Genomic DNA, 25,076 nt, shown 5'->3' with positions numbered 1-25,076 from the left:
CAAACAGCCTGGTCCTGGTCAAATGTTTGCTGGGAGTGATGCAGCTATTACTGCAACCCTTGATGAAATTCCTGCTGATTCAGAGGGAAAGGGGTTAACCCTTTCAAGTTCTGGGTCAAAGGAGCACTGAGGGATCAAGCCAGCTATTTCAATAAGATGTCAAGATTTTGACGTGGCTACCAATATTCAGGGTGGGTCTGAAAGTCAGGCTTGAGCTGAGCTTTAGGCCAGTGAGGACAGAGGGAATAGCCTGGCAGAAGCAGGATTTAAAAGATGGCAGAGAGTCAGGGAAAACTGTAGAGATAAAAGTGAAGTGCATGGAAGCCAATGATGTGGGATTAAAGGCTTATTTCCTACTGTAGTTGGGGGCAGGAGGGGGGAGGCTGGAGCCTGTGGAACTGCATCTGTGTGAACGTAGCCTGGCTTTGTGGAGACATCACGCCAGGAACACTCATGGCTGAGATAGCTGGCAGTAGATTTTCCTGCTGGCTAAATTTGGATGTAGAGATGATTCCTCGTAGACCTACAGACTTCTTCACCTCTAATCCACCAGTTTACTTTGAGCACAGCCCTGCTGTGGTGTCTGGAGTTCCTAGGCACTATGTTCATGCTTTTCTCTAGCAAGCAGACTGAGGTAGCACACCAGATGAATAATAAAGACAAGTGTCAAGCTAGCCAGGTTTAACACCATATACACTTAAGAAGCTACAGCTCTAAGAACCAGTAAGTAACTGGTGGTGTGTGTGATGCTTTATACAGAAGGGCTTCTCCTATATTACTTATCTGGTAGTTAGAAGCTTAATATTGAAATACACTTGAAGAGGTTAATTAAAATTGTTCTGTTGCAAATCCAAACCAAATTCAGACTTCTTGCCCTCAGTAAATCCTCACCCCAGACTGACGTGTCTTCCAGAGCAGCCACTAATTTGGAGGAAGCTAATTTGAGCTGGGAGAGAGATGTGGGTTTTGGATGTGCTGAGCACACGCAGCTCCTGCTGATGTCAAGTGCAATGTCACCGTTTTAGCATGGCAAAAAGCTCCATTAAAAGTTAATTCACTGGCATCTCCAGCTTCCTGGCACCAGTGGGTTCCCAAATGGGCTTTATTTCAGCTCCTCTCTGCAGACAGGGCTAGCTGATCGATGAAGCAGAGGCAAGAGAAACAGCTTGTCCCTAAGTGACATCTATTTAAACACTCCTGGCACGCACACAGGCAGGGCAATGGGAGGGATGCTGTGGTGCAGAGGTGACCTCCACTCCTCACCCTTGTTCACACCCTCATGTGCTGCTGTGTGGAGCATAAACAGGTATAGACACCCCCCCAGCCCCCCACCCCGATTTCTCCCTCAGCTGATTTCAAAGCTTATTTACCCAGCTAGATACACAAGGATTATGAAGTGCATCGCGGGGCATGTTTGATTAGTTTAGTCCTTACACAGTTCAGTGCAACTGTCAGAATAAATGACTTCTTTAGGGAAGAGAGGGGAAAAGACACGTTTGGGTAATCAAGTTGGTATTACAGCAGCTTCCAAAGATTAAATATGCACTGTGAAAACCAGCAAACCAGGAAAGGCCTTTAATGTTAACGATTCACTTGCAAAGAATAAGATTTTTGACTAAAGAAACCCCTGCTTCTGTTCCTCAGCACATTTTAATCCTAGAAACTTGAGCTCACGTGAAATCTCTCTTAACTCATCAATGGCTCTGTTGAGTTGCTGTTATCAGGTACCTTATTGCTGAAAATAATAATTACAGATATTATTGTAGGGACATTGCAAACAGGAGTACTGAGCTTTCACTGATGTGACCTTTCTTAGCAAATATATCTTGCCTGTCACCTAAAATCAGCAGCAAAGTTGGACCTATTTGGTGGAGGCTGTAGCTCCTCTCCGTACCAGGTGAAAATTCCATTCCTGAGGAGATTTCTGGTCCCTTTTGTTACTAAACTGCAGGTTTATGGGTTGGGAGGCACTGCTGGGCAGAAAGGGCTGGTGGTAGTGGAGCATTCTTTGGGGGAGGAGAAGGCTTTTCAAAGGGAACGGCATTTCCCTAGCAGCAGGATACAAAAAGCCAGTGAGAAGAACCTGGTCTAATGAATTACTTCTTATAATGGACCTTGGGTAATTACTTGGTTGGGACATATTTTTAAGGAAACAGAGTGCCTGAAGATCCAGAGCAGCTGCTGAAGTCCACAAAAGCATTCAGAGATCTGACACTGGCTAGTTTTCATTTGAGTTCCTGTATGTTTGGGTTTTTTTTAAAGCCACCAGGGTTTCAGCAACTCATATCCTACCTGTATCTTTCAAAGAGCTTTTCAGAGCTCTGAATTTTCCAAAGGCTGCAAATCTCTCACATTCAAAACTAGATTTGCAGTCAGTAGAGAAGGTGGTGAAAGCAAAATGCTTTGAAATACTAGGCTTGAGGATGTGGAGCAATTTTATATCTGGCCATGGAAATCTGCTTTTCAAAGGTGCCAAGTGTCTACACTGTTGACTTCTAGTAAGACTGTGAAGGCTCAGCACTTTGAAAACCAAACCCCTAAATACCTTTTGCCTTGGTAACAAGGAGACCACTGGCCACGTCAGGACAGTGTTTGAGAGCTGCATTGGGTATCTTTGCTTACCAAGTGCTGTTCTACACATACTTGCAGAGAAGCTCTTCTTCCTGCTCATCAGGAATGGATGGACAGGAACAGTGGGCAGGGTGTGTAGCTGCTGGGGTCAGACAGCGAGTCCGAGGCCGTTGGGTATCGGGGGTAACCTGGTATTGGCACAGATTGGTTCAGAGGATCAATAAAGAACCTTTAGTGTTTAAAGCTGACTGTTCATAGAATCACAGACTGGTCTGGGTTGGAAGGGACCCCAAGGGTCACAGAGCTCCAGGCCTAGAGCTACACAAGGTTGCCCAGGGCCCCATCCAACCTGGCCTTGAACACCCCCAGGGACGGGGCACCCACCACTGTTTGCTGTTATTTTGGATGGGTGAGGGGAAGGGAGGGATGGGTGCTGGACAGACCAGCCCTAGAATAAATTGCAATTGATGCTTCCTGAGGATTTTTACCTCATTATGCTGCCCAGCTCCGTTCTGACTGCAGGTCCAGCGAGGGTCATGTGGATCTCAGCTGTCCTGTTCTACCTGCTGCCCCTGAGCTGCTCTCACACAGTGCACTGGACATACCAAGGTAACGATAAATGAGGCTGGTTTGGGATGGCTGCTGCCAGCCAGCTCGCTAAAGATGCTCCCATCCCTTTTGTGCTGCAGAAGCAACACTCGGCTTGACTCTCCTTTCTGCTACTGACAGATCTCCACTGAGCAGCTAATTTATTCCACTTTATTGATGCCTGGGTGTCTTGAAAGTGATTCTCTTCAATGTCACCCCTCTTTACTCCTTTTGTGTGGTTAGGACACATCCTTAGAGCTGGCAGACCAAGGAGATCCAAACAATGGGGAAAATCTTTACAATGTGGTAGAATAAAAGCTGCCCTTTGGCTGATCCTGGGAGGAAAAGTTTTAAATACTGCCTGCTCACTATTTTATTGCCATAGCCCAGGCACCACAGGTCACTAAGAAGTGTTTATTTATGTATTTGTATATTTTGTGAAATTTTACCTGATTTTAATTTGTTTCATGGGGTTGTTTGCAGAGCTTGGTGAAGGGAATGGTGTGGCCCTTTCACAATCTTCACTCAGCTGGGAATCAAGCTAAAACAAAGGCTATTGTTGAATAGATGTGATACTACAATTAGGATGCTAAGCTGTTTGCAGAAGTTCTCTCTGGGTTTTCTTTTGGCCAGGCTCTCTGCATCTCTTAAGCCCCTCACATTTAATCAATGTCAGGAAACAAATGCCTGCAAAGTGACATCACTTAAATGAAATAAAAAAGAGAAGAATTGGCAAATCCCCAGCTGTGGCTTTAAAAATCTGAAAATTAGGAGGATGATGAAGTAGCTTTGAATTGTTTTTTTTAAACAATCATCTCTCCTTCCAACATCTCTGCAGGATTTCAGTTCAACAACCATGTGATGATTATACCTTAGCTGGGGCTCTGTGTCTCAGACAGGACTCTGACATTGATCAATATATTGCAGCTTTGGGGTGAAGAAATAAAAGTTGCCATGCTGATTGTCAGCTGCAGCCATCACAGAGAGAGAATCAAAGTTTCTACTTACCCTTGAAGCCCTAAACATAGCCCTACAGAGAAGGCAAATAGTCTTGAAGGGCTCAAGCATTTGTTAATAGTTTCAGCAACACCCAGACCTCAACAGGAAAGATTCAAATTAGGGCTAAGAGGCTTAGAGACTCTGAAAAAAGGGGAGCATCCAGCATGCCAGGTCTCCCACGCATCTCCTTCCTCCATAGGTGACCCCAGGAGGTTTTTAGTAGGTGAAGGTAGGGCCTTTACTTCTTAGTCCCATGTCAAGTGTTTGTGTTTGAGCTAATGAGGCTGAGCAGGAAAGGGAGCTGGTATCAACACTTTGCCTGACCCTGAGGAGCATCAAGAGCTCAGAGCAATCAAGTGAGTCCTGAAATTGGGATGCCCAGGTCCACACCACACAAGGATCTGTCTCACAGAAGCAGTGAATCACTTTGTCATGGTTTGTTGTATGTAAAAAGGGGGCACCAGGAAGAGGCACGGTGCTGTGCTCAGGGGAGGGGTGGGTTTTCTTAGTATAAAGCACACCCAGGACATCAGAGCCACCCCAGACCCCTCCTATCCCTGAAAACATACCAAAGGGTCCATTTATTTAAACCATTTCACAGCTATTCTTTTGTTAGCTCTCCCCCTAGGTTAAAACCAGCAAATTTACTGCCAGTTCCAGATCCTAAGCAGAGAGTTCCCACCTCCTGCCCTGGTCCTACCCCCTCTCAATTGGCAAGAGCTCGATTCCACACCTTTGGCTGCTGAGACCCATTTAAATCCCCACTTCTACATCAACACTGCTTCTTTTCCAGTCTCCAGTGATCAATAAGCTATTACTGCAATGCAGGTTTCTTATTTCACAGCACAGTTGTCCTGCAGACAGAATAACGTGTATTTTCACTCTAGGGAAGGCAGAGAAACCTTTTATTGCTGCAGCTCCTGGTGTTATAATAACTAGATTGGCATGCCCTGCTGTCAAATGAGGAGAGTTTCCTGACTCCTGAGCTAACAGCAGTTCTCAGCACGTCCTAATGACCTGGTTTGCTTCTACTCTACACAGAAGGAGAGCTGGATGAAGAGCACTGGGGGAAGCACTTTGCAGACTGTGCTGGCAAGCACCAATCTCCCATTGACATCCAGAGGAAAAAAGTGAGGTACAACCCCCAGTTGCTGCAGCTGGAGCTGAGTGGTTACGATGGGCCTTTGCAGGGGGATTTCACCATGACCAACAATGGTCACTCTGGTAAGATTGGGGGGGTCCTTCTCATCACCTGCCTAAGAGGAGGAGCTGGTCAAGAAGTCATTGCTGACAAAGGAGCAGGGAATAGAGCTCAAGGAGTTTATTTGGTCCAGCAGCAGCTCGAGCTGTCACCTTTCTAAGGCACAAGGGAGAGTCATGCCTGTCCCCCCCCAGCCCCTTTTTACCCCCAACCATGGCTTGGTACATGCATGCATGGACCACTGCCCATGCAGCATCCACACTTCCATGACAGCAGGTGATGCTGGCAGCCAGCAGCTCAGGGAACAGGCCCACAACAGCAAAGCAGCAGCCTCACAGCTTTAAAAGGCCAGATGTCTTTAGTGTGGCTGGTCTGCCCTAAAACCCCATCCCTTTTCCCATGCCTCTCTGTTAGCATCCTGCACTGATGAGTTCAGTTCTCTGTGCATCACACCAGGGTGAGTCCTGCGGACAAAGGACCCACCTTCCTGCTGGGACAGGCGATGGAAAAGACACCTGAACTAACCTGAACCTGACAGCTTTCTGCTGCTAACCTGTGGTGCACCCTTTGGAGGTCTCACCTGGGCAGTGTAGCATGCACTTACTACATTGCTTTGGGGTTTAAAGGAGGCTTTATCAGCTCAGGTATGAGTTTTCCTAGCACATACAGCAACAGCTCCTTGGCATTCATCTCAGCACTCTGCCACAGCTAGAACATTATCACAGCCCTTTTGTGGCCAGCGAGTGACAGGAGATTGAAATGCAGTAGAACAAGCCAGCTTCACTGCAGGGGGATGAAGTTTTTCCTTCCCTGGCTGAGCAGATGTCCTGGGAGGATGTCAAGCTCCTGACAGTGCAGGAACAGATTATTCGTTTTAGCTGATTGAAATGCTATTCACAGACAATGCCCCTTTTTTTAACTCACCTTGCTTTGCCATCTCACTTCATTCCTCTGTCCTCATTGTGCTGCTTTTCCAGATCACACAGGAGGGCTCTCTAGAATCACATTTACAAACCAGAGAAATAAGTCAACCACATTCCTACAAGATATCTTTCCCTATTAGACATTAAAATGGGATAAAAGGCAGCGTGAGCATTACAAATTGACCTTTTCAGCATACTGTGAGGCTGCAGGACTCTAGCAGCAAGTGGTGTTTGGGGCACACTGACTCCTCTCTGCAGTCAGGAGATCCGTCTGTTGCCCCTGTGCAGGAACAGGGATGGGGAATTGCAGTTCAGTAGCAAGTTTGCATCGGAGGCTCAGTTAGGTGTAGGTCACACAAAGTGTAACACAGAGAAATCCTCCCTTGGAGGGTTGGTATTTCAGGTCTCAGGAAGGGAAGCTGAGGCACAGTGTGGGTTAAAATCCTAGCTCTTGACCACACAGTTTGAGTGCAAGGCTCGTAATTTAGGAGGTCCTGGATTCCCCTGCTGCAGTCTGTAATTCATTGCCTAAATAATTCATCAGCTGGTAGTGTTGGGATAATGCTTCTGGACTGCAGATGAGCAATGAAAGGATCCTCTAATAGCTGCAGCAGGGAGAGAATGAGTATTTTGGGGAAGGTGTTTAGAGCATAAAGCTGGTAGCTCTATAATCAGTCCCTTCTTCCTCTCTGTAACAGAGACATACAGAGTGAAAGCAGGGAAATGAAGTGATGAGAGACATACTGCCTGTGGAGAAAGACTGTTGTGATTGTGTTTCTAAAAATCATAATGAATAAGTACTCCTGTTTGTCACCCTCACAAGCCCAGCATTCAGTTAGACGCTCTCGTGTCAGCATCACTACCCTGACTGCCTACAAATTAATTCCTGCAGGTTTTGCTGTCAGATCTCTGACTGCACACGTGTATTTTCCTATTCTTTTGTTAACATCAAACCAACAATTTCCTGGCACAGAGCGTTTTAGAAAAGCACAAAGGCAAGATGCCTGTCCTTACTCACAGCTCCTCGGAAGCCAGGCTTGGGTCTCCTACCGCCTTCAGTGCAAGGGGAGGGTGTAACAACATCTCACAAGGAAAATGTTCCCCTGGGCCACATCAGAAAACATTCAGCTGATCTGAAATGGATGGGAGATGGATTTATCACAGCAGGACTCCCCTTACAGCTCACAGGAGCTGAAGGCCAAGTGTCTCACCTAAGAAACTGGCTAGACTTTCTCTCTAGTTGTATCACCAGGCTACATCCCACCTGATTTGCAGCAGTGCAGAGTGTTTGACAAGGAGTTTACACCCTCACACAGATAACTGTAGGTTAAAGCCTTTTATATTTTGGACTTTTTCTCCTTTTTTGAATTATTTGAGGCAGGATTGGTCCTCTAGTAGGCAGCAAGGACACACAGAGCTCTGGGGGATTAAAATACCATCCACTCAGGGTGTGTGCAACTGCCTGCAGCAGCAGATCTCTCCTCCAACCTGGACCTCAAGCATGGCCTTTGTTAACTCAACCACCTCAGCAGCCAGAGAGGGGGAAGAAGGCTGGCTGTGCTGTAATGTGTAAGGCAGCAAGAGACAGGAGCCCAAACTGCAGAGCAGGAGAGCTAGGGAAAGGCACAGATCCACTCTGCATAATCCCAGCTGACTTCCCACTGCCTGGCAAAAGTAGAGCAAAGGAGTAAGGCACTGGCAGCTCAGAGCAGTCATACTCCTTTCACACATGTACTTTACACAGGTGAAAGCAGAAGCAAAACTAGGCTGTCACCTACCTCCATTCTTTCAGCAAAATAGTGGTGTAGAATCTTCCAGAAGACTTGAGCTTCCTGTAAACTCCCGGCACAATTCAGAGTTCAGCAGAACACAAACTGTAGTGAGGTACTTGAAGTAAATAACCTTTAAATATAGAAGGCAGTCAGTGGGGATATTACATTAAAAGGTAGATGAGGTTTTTCCCACCCCAGACTCTTTGGGGTATTACAAGGAGACGTGTTTTCATCTTCTCTGTAAGCAGTTTACAGAGGAAAGAAACTTCTCAGAAACCCAAACAACGCCTAACGAATCAGATATATATTTTACAAGGATAGTTGCTATTCTTTTATAACATGGGTTTTCATTAGGATGAGACAATTCTCCATTTCCACTCCTGGGTTTGGCATATTTATTGATGTAACACATGATTCGTGGCAGTACATTAGCAGGAAGACAAACGTTTCATCGTCTCCTGGTGAATACTCCTTGGCAAGCAGAAGCAGGGAGATTTGTCTCCAGAAATCCTTCAGGCTTTAACAGCCCTTTCAAACCCCCAGGACCCTGTTCCTTAACGATGCAGGGTCCAGAATGCTGAAAATTATGATGAGAGGTTAGATGAGGCCAGTCACTTGGCTGACTTCTGTTCCCCTTCCTTAGAAATAAGTCGTTACATCTGCACACAGCCTTGCAAGGTGGGATGTGCTGTGCAAGAGTTGAGCATTAAAGCACTTTCATTAGTGCCTGAGGAAAAACCCAGGGCTGCTCAGATGGAAAAAGAGAGATCTGCAGACACAGCCAGTGCCCAGTCATCTCTGGGCATGGTGGTGTCTTTGTGGTGTGTGAGCTGGGGGTCAGGAATGATTTTAAGCACACCTAGTTTTAAGCTTCACTGATTTTCCTTGCGTGCTGGAGTTCATTCCCTGAACACAGCGGTGCCAGCTCGTTTCAGAGGGTGTTATTGGCAGAAAGCACTGGGCACTGTAGGTTGAATGGGCATGACTGCACCCCTCGCTGCCTCCAATGCTGTTTTTTTCCAGTTCAGATCGATTTGCCACCCACCATGCACATCTCCAGAGGGCTCCCCGGCCTCTACACAGCTGTACAGATGCATCTGCACTGGGGTGGCCTGGACCTGGAGACCAGCGGCTCTGAACACACCATAGATGGGATGAGATACTTTGCAGAGGTACTTGTGAGTGCAGAGGGCTGGAGGGAGGGTGTGTTTCAAGTCTGGCAGTTGGGAAACGGGAACCTGCAGCCCAGCCAGGCTGCAAGAAGCAATGCAGGGGCAAGTAAAAGAATTTGGGCTCCTGTAAGTGCAGGCACTTGTGTTAGTGCAGCAGGGATTGAGCCTGGTGGTGCTGGCACAGATGATTATGGAAAGCCATTGCATGAGCACTAATATCCTTCTAAGATGGAGTTGTTCCTCCACACTCATCACACACCTAGAAAACTAACTGTCTGTCTGGCTGTGCTGCGAGGCAGGATCAGCAGGGATTGGGATGGGGACTCTGCCTGGGGCCTTTAAAGCACTGAGGAAGTCATGTATCACCTCTGGCTAAACGACCCTGTCTCTCTCCTGACAGCTGCACATTGTCCATTACAACTCAGCTGACTACTCAAGCTTTGAAGAAGCCAAAGACAAACCAAATGGTTTGGCTGTGCTTGCCTTCCTCTACACGGTAGGTCTGATGCCTGGGCTGCTGAGCAAGGCCCATCTGTGATCACTGAGATGAGGAATTGCCACTAGTTTGAGGAAGCTGGGCTCTAACAGGACACTGTCTCCCCTTATTCCATCTGCAGTTCACACAGTATCAGCCAACACAAATTAGGAGCCCTGGAAAAATTTGCCCCATGCGGAGTACAGATGCAGGTGGGCAGCTGGGTTTTCCCTGCCACAGTCTCCGATGGGCCAGTGGGAACACTTGATTTTCTGTGGATTTACAAGTGGCAGAAAAGATCCTTAGAGCTCACTATTCTAGCTGAGCCCTGCGTAGCTGCCTTACCATGCCAAGGACTGGCCAGCCAGTCAAGAGGTCTGCAACAGTATTTGTTTGCTTTGTCTCCCAATTCAGCAATTAGTCCCCCAAGCTGACTAGCAGTAGAGAAGGACAGGCAGGTCACTAACCTTTTGTTCAAGTTTCTAAACTGTGTTTAGGATGGGCACTTTGAGAACACCTACTACAGTGAATTCATTTCCAAACTGGCAAAGATCAGGTTTGCAGGTAAGCCCTGGGAATATCTTTCTCCATCTGGGCAGCCTGTTCTACATCCTGACAACTCTTCCAGTGAAGAACTTTCTCCTAATGTCTGCTCTGACCCTGCCCTGGGGCAGCTTGAGGCCATTTCCCCTCATCCCATCACCTGTCACTTGGGCGAAGAGACCAACACTCACCTCTCTGCACCCTCCTGTCAGATAACGATAGGCAGTGATCAGGTCTCCCCTCAGCCTCCTCTTCTCCAGGCTAAACATCCCCAGCCACTCACATGATTTGTCCTCCAGCCCCTTCCCCAGCCTGGTTGCCCTTGTCTGGACTTGCTCGAGGACGGAGCATCCTGAGCTGTTCACAACCTCACACCATCCCTGCCCACGCAGCTCAAACCGCAGCCCACGCAGCAGGATGGTGTGGAAGATGCTCATGGCAGCAGTAAATATACTCCTGGTAGGTCCCACAACACACTGCAGCACCATCAAACACCAACTTCCCATGACCCCACAGTTTGTTCACCCAGACAGCAGGTGCTTTGCTGCACGAGTACACTCTGCTTCCCAGAACCAACTGCTGCTGGCAGAGCACTGAGGTGCAGCTGCTCCCCACCTCCAGGACCCCTGATACCTCTGAATGACAAACCACAGATCCACTGAAAGGACCATCCTCTTCCCTCCATCTTCACCCAGTTCTGCCAAAGGCCCAATGTACCAGCCAGCAAAGTGATTGGCCACCCCCAGCTCTACCTCCACTCTCAGCTCTCTGTTGCCCATCACTTGCTAACGTTGCCCCTCTCTTTCCTTCTGAGGTCAATCAACAAAGCTTATTTCCCTGGATGTCCAAGCCATGCTGCCAGAAAACCTCTTGCAATTCTACAGGTACCAGGGCTCACTGACAACCCCACCTTGCTCTGAGAGTGTGATCTGGACCATCTTCCATTCTCCAATTGTCCTGTCACACACACAGGTAAATCTGTTGACCAAACAGAGCAGCTTCTCTGTCCTTCACACTTCTCCTTTCCACACAAGTTCCCTTTTCTGTCCTCCAGTGATTTGGGGAACATCCTGACAGGGGGGGATCTCCGTGTAGGATTCAGGGACAGACTCCTGAACAACTGGAATTACCAGGGACTGTAAGGGCACAGTGATGCTACAGCACAGCAAGGGGCAGCTTTTGGCAGGAGTTCACTTGAGGTCTGGTGAGCAATAACAAAGCTCTTTGCTCACTTAAACTCAACCAAACTATAAAAAGCAAGAGACCAGTCAAAAATCAGCAAGCCAAAAACAACTGGAAGAGAGACCAAACCCACTCCACCCCCAAACCCCACCCACCTTGCCTACACTTCCATTGTGCAGCCAGGTGGGATCCTTCCAGGAGTGAATTACTGTGATTTTTGGCTGCGTGACAGGAGGGGGCACATCCAGGCTCCAGTGGAGGTGTTACAGAGGATCTGGCTGGGTGCACAGGGACACTGAGCAGTAACCCCACTTGTCTCAGCAGTTGGATACTGACACATGGGAGGATCCCCTCCTCTCCCCTCTGTCTGCCTTGTCAAGGCAAAGGCTTCAGCAGGGAAAGAAGTAGCACAGGTTAAATAAGCTCAGTGTCAACTCTTGCAGAGCAGCTCATCTTCCTTAATGAAAAATAAGCATCAGAAACATCATCTTCTAGGAGCAGAAGATGAAGTGGAGATTACAGTAGTGGAGGATCGTGGTGTGTTCTCCTTTGAACTGCTCTTTTCAGCAGGGGGAAGATGAGTAGGCACTTGGGAGGAACCAGTACAGAACAGTGGCAAAACCTCCCCGGTACAGACCATCAAGCAGGTGTTAAAGGCAAAATACCTCTGGCATGAATCAGCTGATAAGAGCCCTCATATTCTGCCCCTTCCTCTTGCTAATACTCAGCAGGACACCCCTGTGGGTTCCTCTATAACAAATGGCTCAGCCTAATCCTGAGCTGCAGGATCTGCACTGCGCTTCCCAGCTCCCCTTCCTCTCCGTAACCAGCCTGTGTTGCTCCCAGATCAGCCTCCTGGAGAACACCTTGCTGGACTGGGAAAACAGGACGCTGCGCAACGACTACCGGCACGCTCAGCCCCTCAACGGGCGGGTGGTGGAGTCCTCCTTCAGAGCCAAACTCACCCAAGGTAAAGGCAGTCAGCAGGCAGGACCCAAGCTTTCCCCCAGAAACCCCTGAGGAAGGAGTTAAGCTGCAAGTTACTTAAGTTAGGCAGGGTGGAAACCACCCTTTGCAGGAGTAGCTGGTGGAGGTGGCCCAGATGCCTTTTTGCCCCCCCCTGGCAGCACACCTGGCTTCTCCTGGTGCTGTGGTGGCTGTAGACATCGTGCCAGCCCCTCGTGTGGCTTGCAGTGGTGTCACACAGATCTCCTGAGGGCAGTGGTGCTACACGGCACCGCACACGAACACGGGGTTCAAGTGAGTCTGGATCCATAGGGGTGAGCCACACCAACCAGGGTAGAACCACCATATGGAGGTGAGATGCTGCATTGGAGAACAAAGGTTTTCCCCAAACCACCTACAAAGTAGAAAGCAGAAAGTCTACCATGTGCAGGTCCTGACCTCCTCTAAGTCCAGCTGTCTGCTTGCTCTAGAACAATGCCATACAGAAGAATTCAACCTTAGGCTGGAACAAATCCAGATGCAGCTCCAAGACATGAAGAGCAAGCTGCTGAATGGAGTGAGCCACAGAGGTGAGAAAAGCACACTTATTCTTGAGGCCATCTTACCTTCCAAGGATGAAGAGCCCAAGCCCTGCTGTCCTTGGTGGCCTAATCCATTAACAGGTTTGGTACCAATACACACAGGCAGAATTTGGTCCCAGCATCCAGACCTGCTGATGGAAATGCTGCAAACCATCATTAATGCTAGCCCTAATCTAGCTACTCCCACAGCAGCTGCAGCTTTCTCCTCCAACATGTAGACATGCTTTTACAAACAGGGCTTTAAGCTCACAGTTTCCCTGGGGTAAATAATCGTTGTCTGTATTTAAACAAGGTGAGGAAGCGGGAAGGTGGGGAGGGAGTGATTTGGCATGAAGGAGCCAAGCATCATTTCAGGCCCCTTCCCAGATGGGAGGACACATGCCAGTAACCATGGATCAGGACAGCCCAGACTGCCACAGCCCTGCCAGTTTCTGTGGGTGTGTTCTGGATTTGGGGTGGTTTACAAGCACATCAGGTGATGTAACAGCTGGCTTTTTGGTTGTTTCAGGTATCAGATCCACCCCTTTTCCAGCTTTCTACTTCCCTGTGGAAAACATTGAGAGTATAGTGACCGTTCATCCCCTCCATGGTATGTCCCTCCAAGCCTTCACCTTGTGTTTCTGGACAAAAGCCCAGCATGTTGGCAGGCAGACTGTGCTGTCCTACTCCACCCGGGAGAGGGATAACGAGCTCGTGATGACCGTGGGCACAGACGTGGGGCTGTGGATAGGAGGGAATTTCATCAGCTTCCCCCTGTACCACAAGGCACAAGATTGGCTGCACTACTGCATGGCGTGGACATCCCAGTCTGGAATGGCAAATTTATGGGTCAATGGAGCAGCTGGTGAAGAAAAGAGTATTCAGAAGGGGTATGTGAGCCAGGCTGGAGGGATACTTGTCCTTGGGAAAGATAGAGACACTCTTCTTGGGACGTTCTCCAACAGCTTTGCAGGGTGGATGACTCAAGTGAACCTGTGGAGCCAAGTTCTCAAACCTGGAGATGTTCGGGCACTTGCACTGTGCAAACCAGGGCAACTGAAGGGAGATATTGTAGCATGGGGAGAAACCCCCATGACCCTCTTTGGGGGGGTGGTTCTGGAGTCTGACACCAGCTGTCAGTAACCACATTTACTTCTTTTTTTAAAAGCAGCAGAAATCTCCAAGCTGCTTGCTGAGGAAACCAAGAGAAACACTTGGATTATTTGCTTGTTTCTCATTCTGCTTCGTACAGGCTCATTATACATCTGCTACTGTCCCAGGTCATGTTTATATGAGAGCAAAGCCTCCATCAGTGGGAGAGGGGCAAAGGCCAGGGCAGAACTTGGCCCAGTCCACCACATTGTCACATTCCTCCCCAGAGTTTGTTTTAGGATCCCGTATGTAGATCTTCCTACATGCCAAAGAGCCTCTCCGGTCAAAGGAACCCCTTTCTCAAGTAAAATTCCTCTCACATCCTTCACCCAGTCCCTCACCAACTTCCCTGCACCCATCCTTTCTCCCTGCTTCTCACCATCAAACCACCCCCCCCTCCCCTGCAGACAGTGTCCCAGGTACAGAGCGTGGTCCTGTGCCACCGATGGGCTGTCCCCAGCAGCACGCTGTGTTACCTGTTAATGGATGGAGGGACAGAGCATGGAAACAGCTTCTTTTCCCATGTACACATCACAAGTTTGAGGGCAGGTATAAAACTCATCCTTTAAGTTCAAAGTCAATCACATGAAGGGCTGTCTCCATCAACAACAAAACCCATACCAGGCTGTTCAACAAGTCTGCTCTTTTCAAAACAGAGGGCAGCAGCCCCACAAAGCAATTAATTACATTTCATTCCCCTGTGTTAAATGATGCCACAATTAACCCCCAAACCCTTAGACTAATAAATATGTTAAGAAATCCTACATTTTTATCAGTGTGCACTTCAATTTCATCTGACAGTCCATACTAGTCCTCCAGACCCAGAGCTCTTCCAAACCAATTTAGCCATCAGGTGGAACAGTGCCCTCTGGGGACACAACCAGAAACAAGTAGAAGGACCATGCTCTGAACCATTTAAAGACTTCCACATACCCAAGATTTGAGCTGTTTCAAAAACTGAAGATAAGCAACTCACTGTGAGAGGCTAAAGACAAGTTTGGTCTTGTTTGCAAACACAGGATCCAACCTGTAACCACTGCACAGGAATCAACCTGAATTTGACTCCTGTGATGGAGCAGGGAGGTTCTTACCAAGCTCAACACCATGTACCTCTGGGGATTGAACAAGCTCCAACTGGCTCATGGGTGCAGAGTAGGAATATGGGGGTTAATGAAGGATTAAAGGAGGGACTGTTGCTCTTTGGCAACCTAAGCAGAAACACTAGGGAGGGAAATGAGCTGGGTAGCTCAAAGACTAGAGTGCCACTGGAACAAATGGGTATAAATTGGGTGTGAATAAGCACCAGCCAGGTGGATGACTCCTAACCTCATGAGTATGGCTTTGGAAGGACTCAGCAGTAGTTGAAGACCTGGTTTGATTTGAAAGAGAAAGTTGGGTGAGCAGGGTGGGGGTGAGGCTATGGTGATACATGGTCCTTTGAAGCACACAAGGACAAGAGTGGACAACATAAATGTTGTTATCAGCCCATCTAACAAACTACCTCTGGAAAACGGACACTCTCCACCCAAGAGCACCAGAGGCCTGGCTTCACTCATGCTGGACCCTCAAATAGACAAATGACAGTTCTCTAGAGGCATATAGTGCACTCCTTGCACAAGTGCTGGCTTGTGTCATGTGGGATCTACCAGTCAAGACATCAGGGATATCCATCACCTTATGGCATAGGTTACTTGATCACAGGAACTGAGGATGTTGCCCTTTCCCTGTGACAGACACCATGAATGGGTAGTTTGCCACAGCAGTGGCTGTGCCATGAAGCAGAATGGTCCTGCTAATTACTTGCAACAAGAACCCTCTCAAGACACGATGGCTTATTTGGAAGCTCCTGCTGCGGGAGGTTTACAGAAAGTCTGGATGAAGGTCACTATCAAACGATGATTTGAGGCATTTGTTCTCCTGCTGAACACGTACTAAAAATGTCTGGGCCAGGCCAAACATGGAGCTGGGTCACAGCTCACTGCTGGAAACGTCTTTCTTCTCTGCCTGCCCACCTGGGATGGTGTGGAAATCCTTCAGCTCTTCTTTGTCGTCCTGAATCTCCACCTTGTTCCTCTTGGCCATGATCCTGTTGATTTCCATGAAGGTTTTGTTCTTAGTCTCAGGAACAACGATGAAGATGTAAACTACAGTGGCGAGGCAGATGGCACAGAAGATGAGGAAGCTGTAGGGCCCCAGTCCAGCCTAGGATGATGAAAGAAGACAGAGCAGGGATCAGAGGAGTACTCCAGTTGTGTACGTTACACAGTTTGGACACGCTGAACTATGAAATAGCTGTGAAAAAAACCCAAAAAACCCAGCCAGAGGGATGTGTGCTTCCAGTTGACTACTAGAAGTCAGAGGTGGTTCTAGATTTTGTCTTTCCATACCACCACCACCACGGATCTATTGGAAACCATCATGGATTTACAGGCAAAGGAGGGTGAGCGTCTGCTACATCAATCAAACTCAGCTCACTAGCACAGGCAAAAATCAGCAACCACAACAATTTATGGGTCACCACTGCTGGGGATCAGTTTGAGCTGGTGCCCAAGAGATCAAAAGCTGAAATTGGCTGCAATGGAAGCTGAAGGATTTGCAGTCTTTCCCATGCCTCTGAATTCAGAACCTGATGTTCACCTGGAAAAAATAACTGAGGACTCACAGCTCTCAGGATTAAATAAGCTCTCTGTAGGAGCACAGGGCTGCAGATACTACTTTTAAGCCAAAGCCTTCCCCTGTCACGCGGTCGCATCTCACCTCCATGTAGAGGAACACAAGCCCCACGGTGAAGTTGCACAGCCAGTGCACAGACCCACCCACCATGAACGCTGCAGGCCGGGACGACTGCAGGAACATCTCAGAGATCATCACAAAGGGAATGGGGACCTGCAAGGCAGTTGCATATTTAGAAATCCCCAAGGCAGTTCCCCCCACTCTCATTCCCCAGATCAACACCATTCATTTCAGCAAGAGGCAATGATTTCTGAACTACCAGTGTTTCAAAACACCCAAAAGAGCAAACAGAGCATTAAATAAAGAAAGAAAAACAACAACAAAGTGAACGAATGTCCTTCCTGTGCTCACACTCAGCCATCAACCTCTTCTCTCCCAAGGCTGCACCTCACTTATGAACTGATCTCCTGCACAGATTGTAAAAGAAGGGTCAGAAACACGAACTGTCTCTCCAGAGAGCACCCCATGAGCAGCCACTGAGGGATGGCTTTCTTAACACACAGAGAAACCCCCAACATATGTTGGGAAAATGACTCATGGAAGAAGCCCTCAGCCCCACGGCACGGGGCTGAGGGCTTCTTCCATGAGTCATTTCTCCATGTTCTCATTGACTGGGTCAGGCCTCAGGTCCAGCTAGCCTGGTGCTCACCCTCCCACAATCACCCTGCCCTGGTGCTTGAATCTGCCTGATGGCTTAGATGGAGAAGGAAAGGTTTTATGTAATTCCACCTGCCAGTGAAACCTCTACAGGAGTTTCAGAACCACATTGCTGCATCCTGCAAGGGCCTGGCAGGGCTATCCAAGGTAAAGAGACCACTCTACCACACTAAGAAGCCGAGTCAGGGCTCAGTCAGGCCTTTCCAATACCCACACTTCCCTTCTGCAAAGTGTTCTGTGAGGCCACATGTATAATTTGAGTGGTTTCTAATGTAATTTGTTGCCTGTTGCAAGTGTACAACACCTCTGCCCAGTTGGTAGGGCTTCCTACCTCAGCACATCCTCCAGATATACTGGGGGAATCTCAGGCACAGCACAATCATGCTTTTGCTTTTCATCTTCAAAGCTGGATGCTCCCCTGGCTGACAGTCAGGGCCAGCAAATCCCTGGGACATAAGCCTAGCTGACAATTAACAAAGCTGCATGGCCACACAGTGAAGAAGTTTTATCTCCTTGAGTTAGCTCCACAAAGCTTTTGATTTGCAATTCAGCATAACTTGGCTTTACCCAGCGTGTGGAGGGGGCTGGACTAAGCTCTGCATACTCACTGGCTCCAATAGCGTGGCCGATGATGTAGACGATGACGCAGACTATGCTGAGGTAAGACAACCAGGAGGCAGTGCTCTGTGAAGAGGTTAATCACAGGTTAGATGTGGCTCCCATCTGAACATCACCAACACATTGCAAGCACTATTTGTAGTAAGACTTGAAGGCTCTGTAAGGCTGGTGTCACCCTCCACTGCCAGATACAGCCATACTTAGCCACAGTCACCACAGCCTGGGTATGGTCCTTGCTTCCAACAAATGGATGCAATGGCACATAGTAGAAGTAGTACTCAGAAGAGCAGGATCATAACTGCTCCTGCGTTTACTTGAGATATACAAGTACAGAGACCTCATACTGTGTCCTCCCTGCCCTGGTGTAAAAGCAACCTCAAGAGAGACCCATGGCCTGTCCCTTGGAAGGTTCTGAAAAGCATGGGTAGGATCACTTGAGCCACCCAACTACACACCTGGAGATTGAGGGCCAGAGTTAACACTGCACAGGAGACACAGCACAGCCCAAAGCCAGCAAGGAGGAGGATTCTCCTCCCTAGGGATTCCACAATGAATACCTGGAAGAGACAGAAAGGGGTGAGAGAACACCTGGGGCACGACTCTTATTCCATCACAATTTATTAAGGTGGTTTTTGTCTTTTAAGGACCTTAGTGAAATTTCCAGCATCTACTGACAGATGTTGGGCATGAAATCCGCCAGAAATCTGGACACATCAATGACACAGAAAACAGGCAGGTCATTCTTCAGTACCCAGTCCCAGTGAGAACTGCAGGGAAGCCCTACATGGTAACACTGGGCAGCAAAAGGAGGATGTATCAACCTGGAGACCAAGGTTAAAAACTCCTGAGGGATGTGAGAAATCAGCATGATTAACACAGCCACCTTCAACCAAGGGACAGTACAGGGCATCTATTGTGCAAAGCAGGGCAGGGTACGTGTAGGTAACATCATTTAAGCAGTGACAGATGGTGGGGATGGGACAGGACTCGAAGAGCCCTGTGAGAAACTTACAGCAAGTAGAGTCATGACAACGTTGACGGCACCTGTGGACACAGTGACATACTGAACGTTGTTTTCCTCCACGCCTGCTGACTGGAAGATTCTGTTCGCGTAGTAGAAGACCTGTGCCAAAACCACAGCTCTGTTTAGACATGGCCCAAGGCTGAAGACAGGAATCCCATTTGAGCTCCTTTTACACCGTGTAACTGGTGCACAGAAGCCTGAGAACTGAATTCTTTCATTTCTGGAGACAGTGGATCCAGGCACAAGCACCTTAGTCTAAAAACTATCCTCAACAGTCAGCTTGACTCTCTACCTGGTACATGTGGGTACTGGATTTATCATCGACCAGGCTCAACCCACCACATCCTGACGCAGAAGCAGTGTCCCCAGTGAAGGGGTACTCCTATGCCAGCACTGCCCTACATCATCCACTCTGAAGTCCCTTCCCTTCACTACTCACCCCGCTGGCTTTCCCACATGCCTTCCCACTCACCGCGTTGACCCCAGAGAGTTGCTGGCCCATCATCATGACAATGATGGAGATGAGCTGCCATCGCAAGCCTCTGAAGGTGCACAGGCTGAGCACAGAGAAGTGTCCTTCTTCCTTTTCTGACCGGTCTTCTCGGCGCACTTCTTCTATCTCATCATCCACATCATCCCAACCTCTCAGCTTCTGCAGTGCTGGTTGGGAGAGAAAGGTCAGTTATGGACCCAGAGACCAGGTCTCCAGTAAGCCCTCCTGCTTCAGATCAAGCCACAGCAGTATGTAAGCTACAGACAGCACTGCTTCCGTGAGGGGAAGTCAGGGATTCACAGGGAACAGAGCAACACTGCAGGAATTCCAGCCACCAGCAACATATCAGTGAAGACTTTTATGCTTGCTGCATTGTGGGTTGCTGTCAGTTATGTCCCAGTCAGATCTATCTCATTCCACCTCCCCTCTCATTCAAGGATGACGTTGTACCTTTTCGTGCTTGCTCTTCGTTGCCCTTTTGTATCAGCAGATATCGGGGACTCTCAGGGAAAAAGGGCAATATAAGGAGCTGGATGACTGATGGGATCCCAGTGAGCCCCAGCAGCACAGGCCAGCCTGTGACAGGTGAGAAAAGACAACAACTATGAGATATCTTTCCTTAGTAGAGTAGGCAGAAAAGTCCCAAGCCAGGGCTTTACCTTCTTCATTCCCAAGAATGATGTTGAGACCCAGGATCTGAGCTACCAGGATGCCAACGGTGATGAAGAGCTGGGGTACTACCCCAATAGCACCCCTCAAATTTTTGGGGGAGATTTCTCCAAGGAACATGGGAACCACATTGGAGGCCAGACCTAGTAGTTAGAGAACAATGTTAGACAGGCAGCTGGTATCAGCACACTCACCATTAAGATGCTCTTCCCCATGTGAGACCAAAGCGATCTCTGCTGGAGCACTGGACATACAGAAACCTCACACTCAGACGCTTCTGCTCCAGCTGAAGATTTAACATCATCTTCTGGCCAGTTACTCCAAGTAACAGAGGGTTTCTAACAACAGGGTGAAGAGCAAGGTGTGGATCCTGCCAGAGCCCAGAGCAGGCTGCCTTGCCTTGGCTCAGCAGCTTCCCTTGACAGACACAACGTCCACGGTTCAAGCAAGGGCAAGCTGTGAGGGGCAAGTCAGGCCAGCCAGTCCGGATTCTTCTGTCAGTTATAAATAACTGGAAAGAAGGATCACACCTAACAGCTCCCTTGGTATTTTTTTCAGAGAACTGATGCTAAGAGTGGCTGCCAGGCTTAGGAGAATCAAAAGCCAACCCAAAACCCACTGGAACTAGGGAAGCATCCTGCCATTGCTCACCCACTGCAGTTGCTGCATGCTGCAAATCAAGTGTTTTCCTACCTCAGTTTCCTCTTTTCTCATTTTATCTTCATGGGTTATCCCAACTCACTAATAAACCACAGAGCATGTCAGTCTCGCTAACCCAAAGCCAATTAGTTGAGCCTAAATGCTCTTAGGACCCTTATGGGCTTGGCTCTGCACACACACCACACAGCACTGCATGGGGCACCCAGCCACCCTGGGGTTCATATCCGTATTGCTAAGAGCCACTTACACCAGGACCTCACATACACCCTTCTCCCTGGCTTCCCGCTGTACTTGCAGTAAGTCCAGCAGCTCTGAGCCCTTTGCTTTCCCTCTCAATGTTTCTTTTCTCCTTCAGGAAGGACAGTCAGTTCTAGGACTGGATTACTGCATCTGGCATTGTCTCCAATGACTTTGACTTAGGAGGATTGTTCTGGTTCTGATTATGTTAAAAAGCAAAACACAAACAAACAAGCAAGCCAGGCTATCTGCTGGAAGATGTCTGGGAGAACAGCTTATCATCAGCAGATTTCCCAGCTGCTGGAACTCCAGTGCTTAGTGCAGAGGACAGCTGCCTCTACACACACACACCTCCTCTATGCCCCTTAAATCCCAGTCTCACTGCCATCATGTACTGGAGATCTGTAGTACTTCTGCAACGTGCAGAGGACAACTGTTATTCAAGCAATACAACACTGTTAAGCAGACATAGGGTTAAAACATCCTGCCTGCAAAACCCTTTGTTGTGAGATAAAACCCCTTTACGTAGCCAAGAATGTATTTATTGCTCTGCCTTTATCATCCAACCTCTCACTTACCAGCATATATTCCCATGATAAAACGTGAAACGATGATTACTTCAAAGGTTTTTGCTACCTCTGAGGTTCCCATAAGGATTGCAGCAGTGATGGAGAAAAGGTTATTTATCAGCAGCGTGCCCTTTCTGCAAAGGAATAGAGGAGGAGACAGATTCAGTTTATTTTTCCTTGATAGATCCCCTTGGTGCTATACTGTTCAAGACTCTCCTGAAACACAGAATCCCAGACTGGTCTGGGCTGGAAGGGACCCCAAGGATCACAGAGCTCCAACCCCCTGCCACAGGCAGGGCCACCAACCTCCAGGCCTGGAGCTACACAAGGTTGCCCAGGGCCCCATCCAACCTGGCCTTGAACACCCCCAGGGATGGGGCATCCACCCCCTCTCTGGGCAGCCTGTTCCAGCCCCTCACCACTCTCTCTGGAAAGAACTTCCCCTTAGTATCTCATCTAACTCTTCCCTTCTTCAGCTTCACTGAACCTAACCCTGACCTTGTCCTGCCAGTCTCTGCCCTTTAACAAGCTGATTCCCTCCTGTTCCTCTGCTCCCTTCAGGGACAGGAAGGCTGCAATGAGGTCCCTCCACAGCCTTCTCTTCTCTAGGCTGAATCACCATCCCAAAGACTAATCAAAGAGAAAATGGCAGTTGAGTCCTTTTCCCAGCAGGGATCGAAGGCTTCAAGAAAAACACTGAAGTTTCTCAGGAAGCCGGAGCAGCAGAAGCTGGGACTGATCTCAGCTCCCAGCCCAGGACTTTCACCACTTCTCTCTACCTGGCTAAGTGCCCAGCTTGAGGCCTGGCCTTGACCATCCTGAAACCCTATCAAACCTTCTACAGGGGAGACAACACAGTATTGCTGACTTTAGCAACTGATCATCAGCTCATCTGCCTTACGATCAAGGTGTGCGTGAGATAGTCAAGCTCCTGATGGGCTTGGAGAGCTGGAGTGACCAGTGAGGCAAGTTTTATCTCAACCCAGCAAACTGATGAAGGATTTTGTCACGTACCGGCCACAATTGTTAACCAGAGGCCACACCATGAGGGACCCAAACAAGCCACCCAGAGGGTACATGGACACTGTAAAAGACCAGAGCAGCTTCAGGAAGGCACTGTCCATATACACTCCATTCCTGTTGAAGTAGGTTTGGTTGTAAAAGTCTTGCATGTACTGGAATGAAACACAGAGCATGTTTAGCAGAGCAAGTAAGATCTTCGTGCTGCAAAAGTGAGGTAACAACAAACACCATAAAGCTCTAAGCAAGTGTCTTCGAATGGCTGAGCTGGGAAATGAATGCATGGGAGGGATGGAGACGCCTGGACTGGGTGCAAGTCCTAACTTGTAGGATAACAGTAGGATTATCTAACTACAAGTTATCCTTCCTTTTAGGATTTTTCTCCAGTTTCCAAGGAAGACATTACTCACACCCTGCCTCTGCTGGGCATGAAGTCCAAACTGAAGTGTTACATGCCTTAGCAACCCCCCTTCCCTTTTCTGGGGAACAAAACTCAAACTGAAGCATTATACATCCTAGCAATCCCCCCTTCCCTTTTCTGGAGAACAAAACTCAAACTGAAGTGTTACACACCCTAGCAGCCCCCCTTCCCTTTCCTGGGGAACCACTTCTTGCCAGGCGCCCGGCGATTCAGAGCCCGGGGAAGCACAGGCGCCTGCCCACCCATCATCCGTTAACGCTCCTGCCCTGTTCTGTTTGTAAACCAGCTCCTCGGTCATGGTCCATTCCAGGGTCCAACCTACCGGGGCTGGAGAATTGATCACAGACACGTTGTAGCCATACTGGAAAGAAGACCCAAAGGCAGACACCAGGGCTACCATGGCAAGCAAAAGGGTCATTTTCTGTGGAAGGGAAGGAAAACACACAAACACCACCTCAGAAGCAAGCAGGTTTGGGATTTTAGGCACGAATGGCAGTCAGTAGAAATAAATTAATAAAAAATACCCTGAGACTTGCCTTCCATGTTTGTCACTTCGTGTCACTGTATAAAGCCAAACTGATTTCATTCTAACTCCTTGTTCAGCTTGATTTGCACATCCTCATTACAGTAATTGATGGATCATTTGGATGATGAGTTGTTGGTTTTTTTTAAGTTATCCTTCTCAAAACACCACCCCCACAGGGCAAACAGTTGCATGGAATTGGGATTTTTCTTTATCCAACATGGAAAATCAGCTGGTGAGGTAACGCAGGATGCCGCACGGGAAAGCTCTACACAGAGGGGCTTTTGCATGAAGTGCCAATCCCCCTTTCCCGTTCATTTGTTCTGCTTTCACATGCTGGCCTGTTCTGCCTCCCACATTTTGGGATCAAGCTGTTTGCAGGTCTAATCCGATTGCCAGAGAAGCCAATTAGAACTTATCCAAGCAGCTTGGCCATGGGGTGCAAGAGGAGCCCGCTGCAGTTAAACAAGGGTGAAATTGCCATCTGGACCACAATCAAACACCAACCACGGCTGCGGGTGCACAGTCCTCAGGGTTACAAGCAACTTGATTTTTGCAATACTTTAATCCCTGTTCAGTCCTCAGGCTGGCCTGGCTGCGCCCACTGAAGTGTTTTGGGGTATACTTTTTGTAGCTCACTAACGTATCTCTCTGCTGATACATCAATAAAGTCATTTTCCATTCAGATAGAAGTCATTTTCCATCACCATTAGCCTTCACGTCTGCAAGGTTTTACACCCCAAAACTCAAGCCAGGTCCCACGTGAAGGATCTGCCATTTCCCTAACTGGACATTTGTCCAAATAGCTGCTGGTATTCCTCATACCCCTCAGGAGCTCCAGCAGCTCACCTCCAGAGATCAAGCATTCAAGATGGAAACACAGACTAGTGTACTTACCCCCTTCGAGCCTTCACTGCTCTCAGAGCTCTCCTGCTTCTGTCCTTTCAGCTTCATTTTGGTGTTTGAGCCACAGATGCTGAGCACAGGCTTTTATACCCAAAACAGACAAGGCAGAGGGTGGAAACGCCCCACGCAGAAGATCTCCCTCTGTGACTTTTCAGCAGACAGCCAATGAACGATGGGCTCTATCAACCAGCCACAGTTAGTCTGACTGTGCCCTTACTCTGAGCGACTCCCTCGTGTCTTCTCTTCCTTTTCCTTGTTCAAGTCCTGTCGCCGCTCGGTCAGATGCTCTTTTGCCCGACCCTGATTCAAGAGAGGGATGGTGCCTAGCGACAGGGGAATCAGGCTCATCTGTCCAACTAGGAGGGGCAGGCTTATCATAAGATCTGCTAAATGAGCTGTTTTCCCCCAGCTAGACGTAAGGTGGACGACATGAGCCTGTAGC

The 25,076-nt window shown here is 48.5% G+C and overlaps 1 protein-coding gene across 1 annotated transcript; it reads right to left on the bottom strand.

Annotated features, from left to right (window-relative positions):
• Positions 1 to 14,649: 14,649 nt before the first annotated feature.
• Positions 14,650 to 24,756, bottom strand: SLC2A5 (solute carrier family 2 member 5). Its single transcript, XM_084274659.1, is given in 13 exon segments — positions 14,650 to 16,306; positions 16,862 to 16,990; positions 18,103 to 18,105; positions 18,107 to 18,178; positions 18,568 to 18,669; positions 19,125 to 19,235; positions 19,609 to 19,796; positions 20,080 to 20,205; positions 20,289 to 20,441; positions 21,774 to 21,898; positions 22,779 to 22,939; positions 23,528 to 23,626; positions 24,626 to 24,756. Coding segments are annotated over 13 exon segments (1,560 nt in total). The 5' UTR covers positions 24,683 to 24,756; the 3' UTR covers positions 14,650 to 16,072.
• Positions 24,757 to 25,076: the final 320 nt, after the last annotated feature.

Source organism: Gallinula chloropus (genome assembly GCF_964237585.1).
Source record: "Gallinula chloropus genome assembly, chromosome: 23".
Lineage (NCBI taxonomy): Eukaryota > Metazoa > Chordata > Aves > Gruiformes > Rallidae > Gallinula > Gallinula chloropus.
Note: the sequence above shows the minus strand (reverse complement) of the source record. Positions and strands in the feature narration are given on the sequence as shown.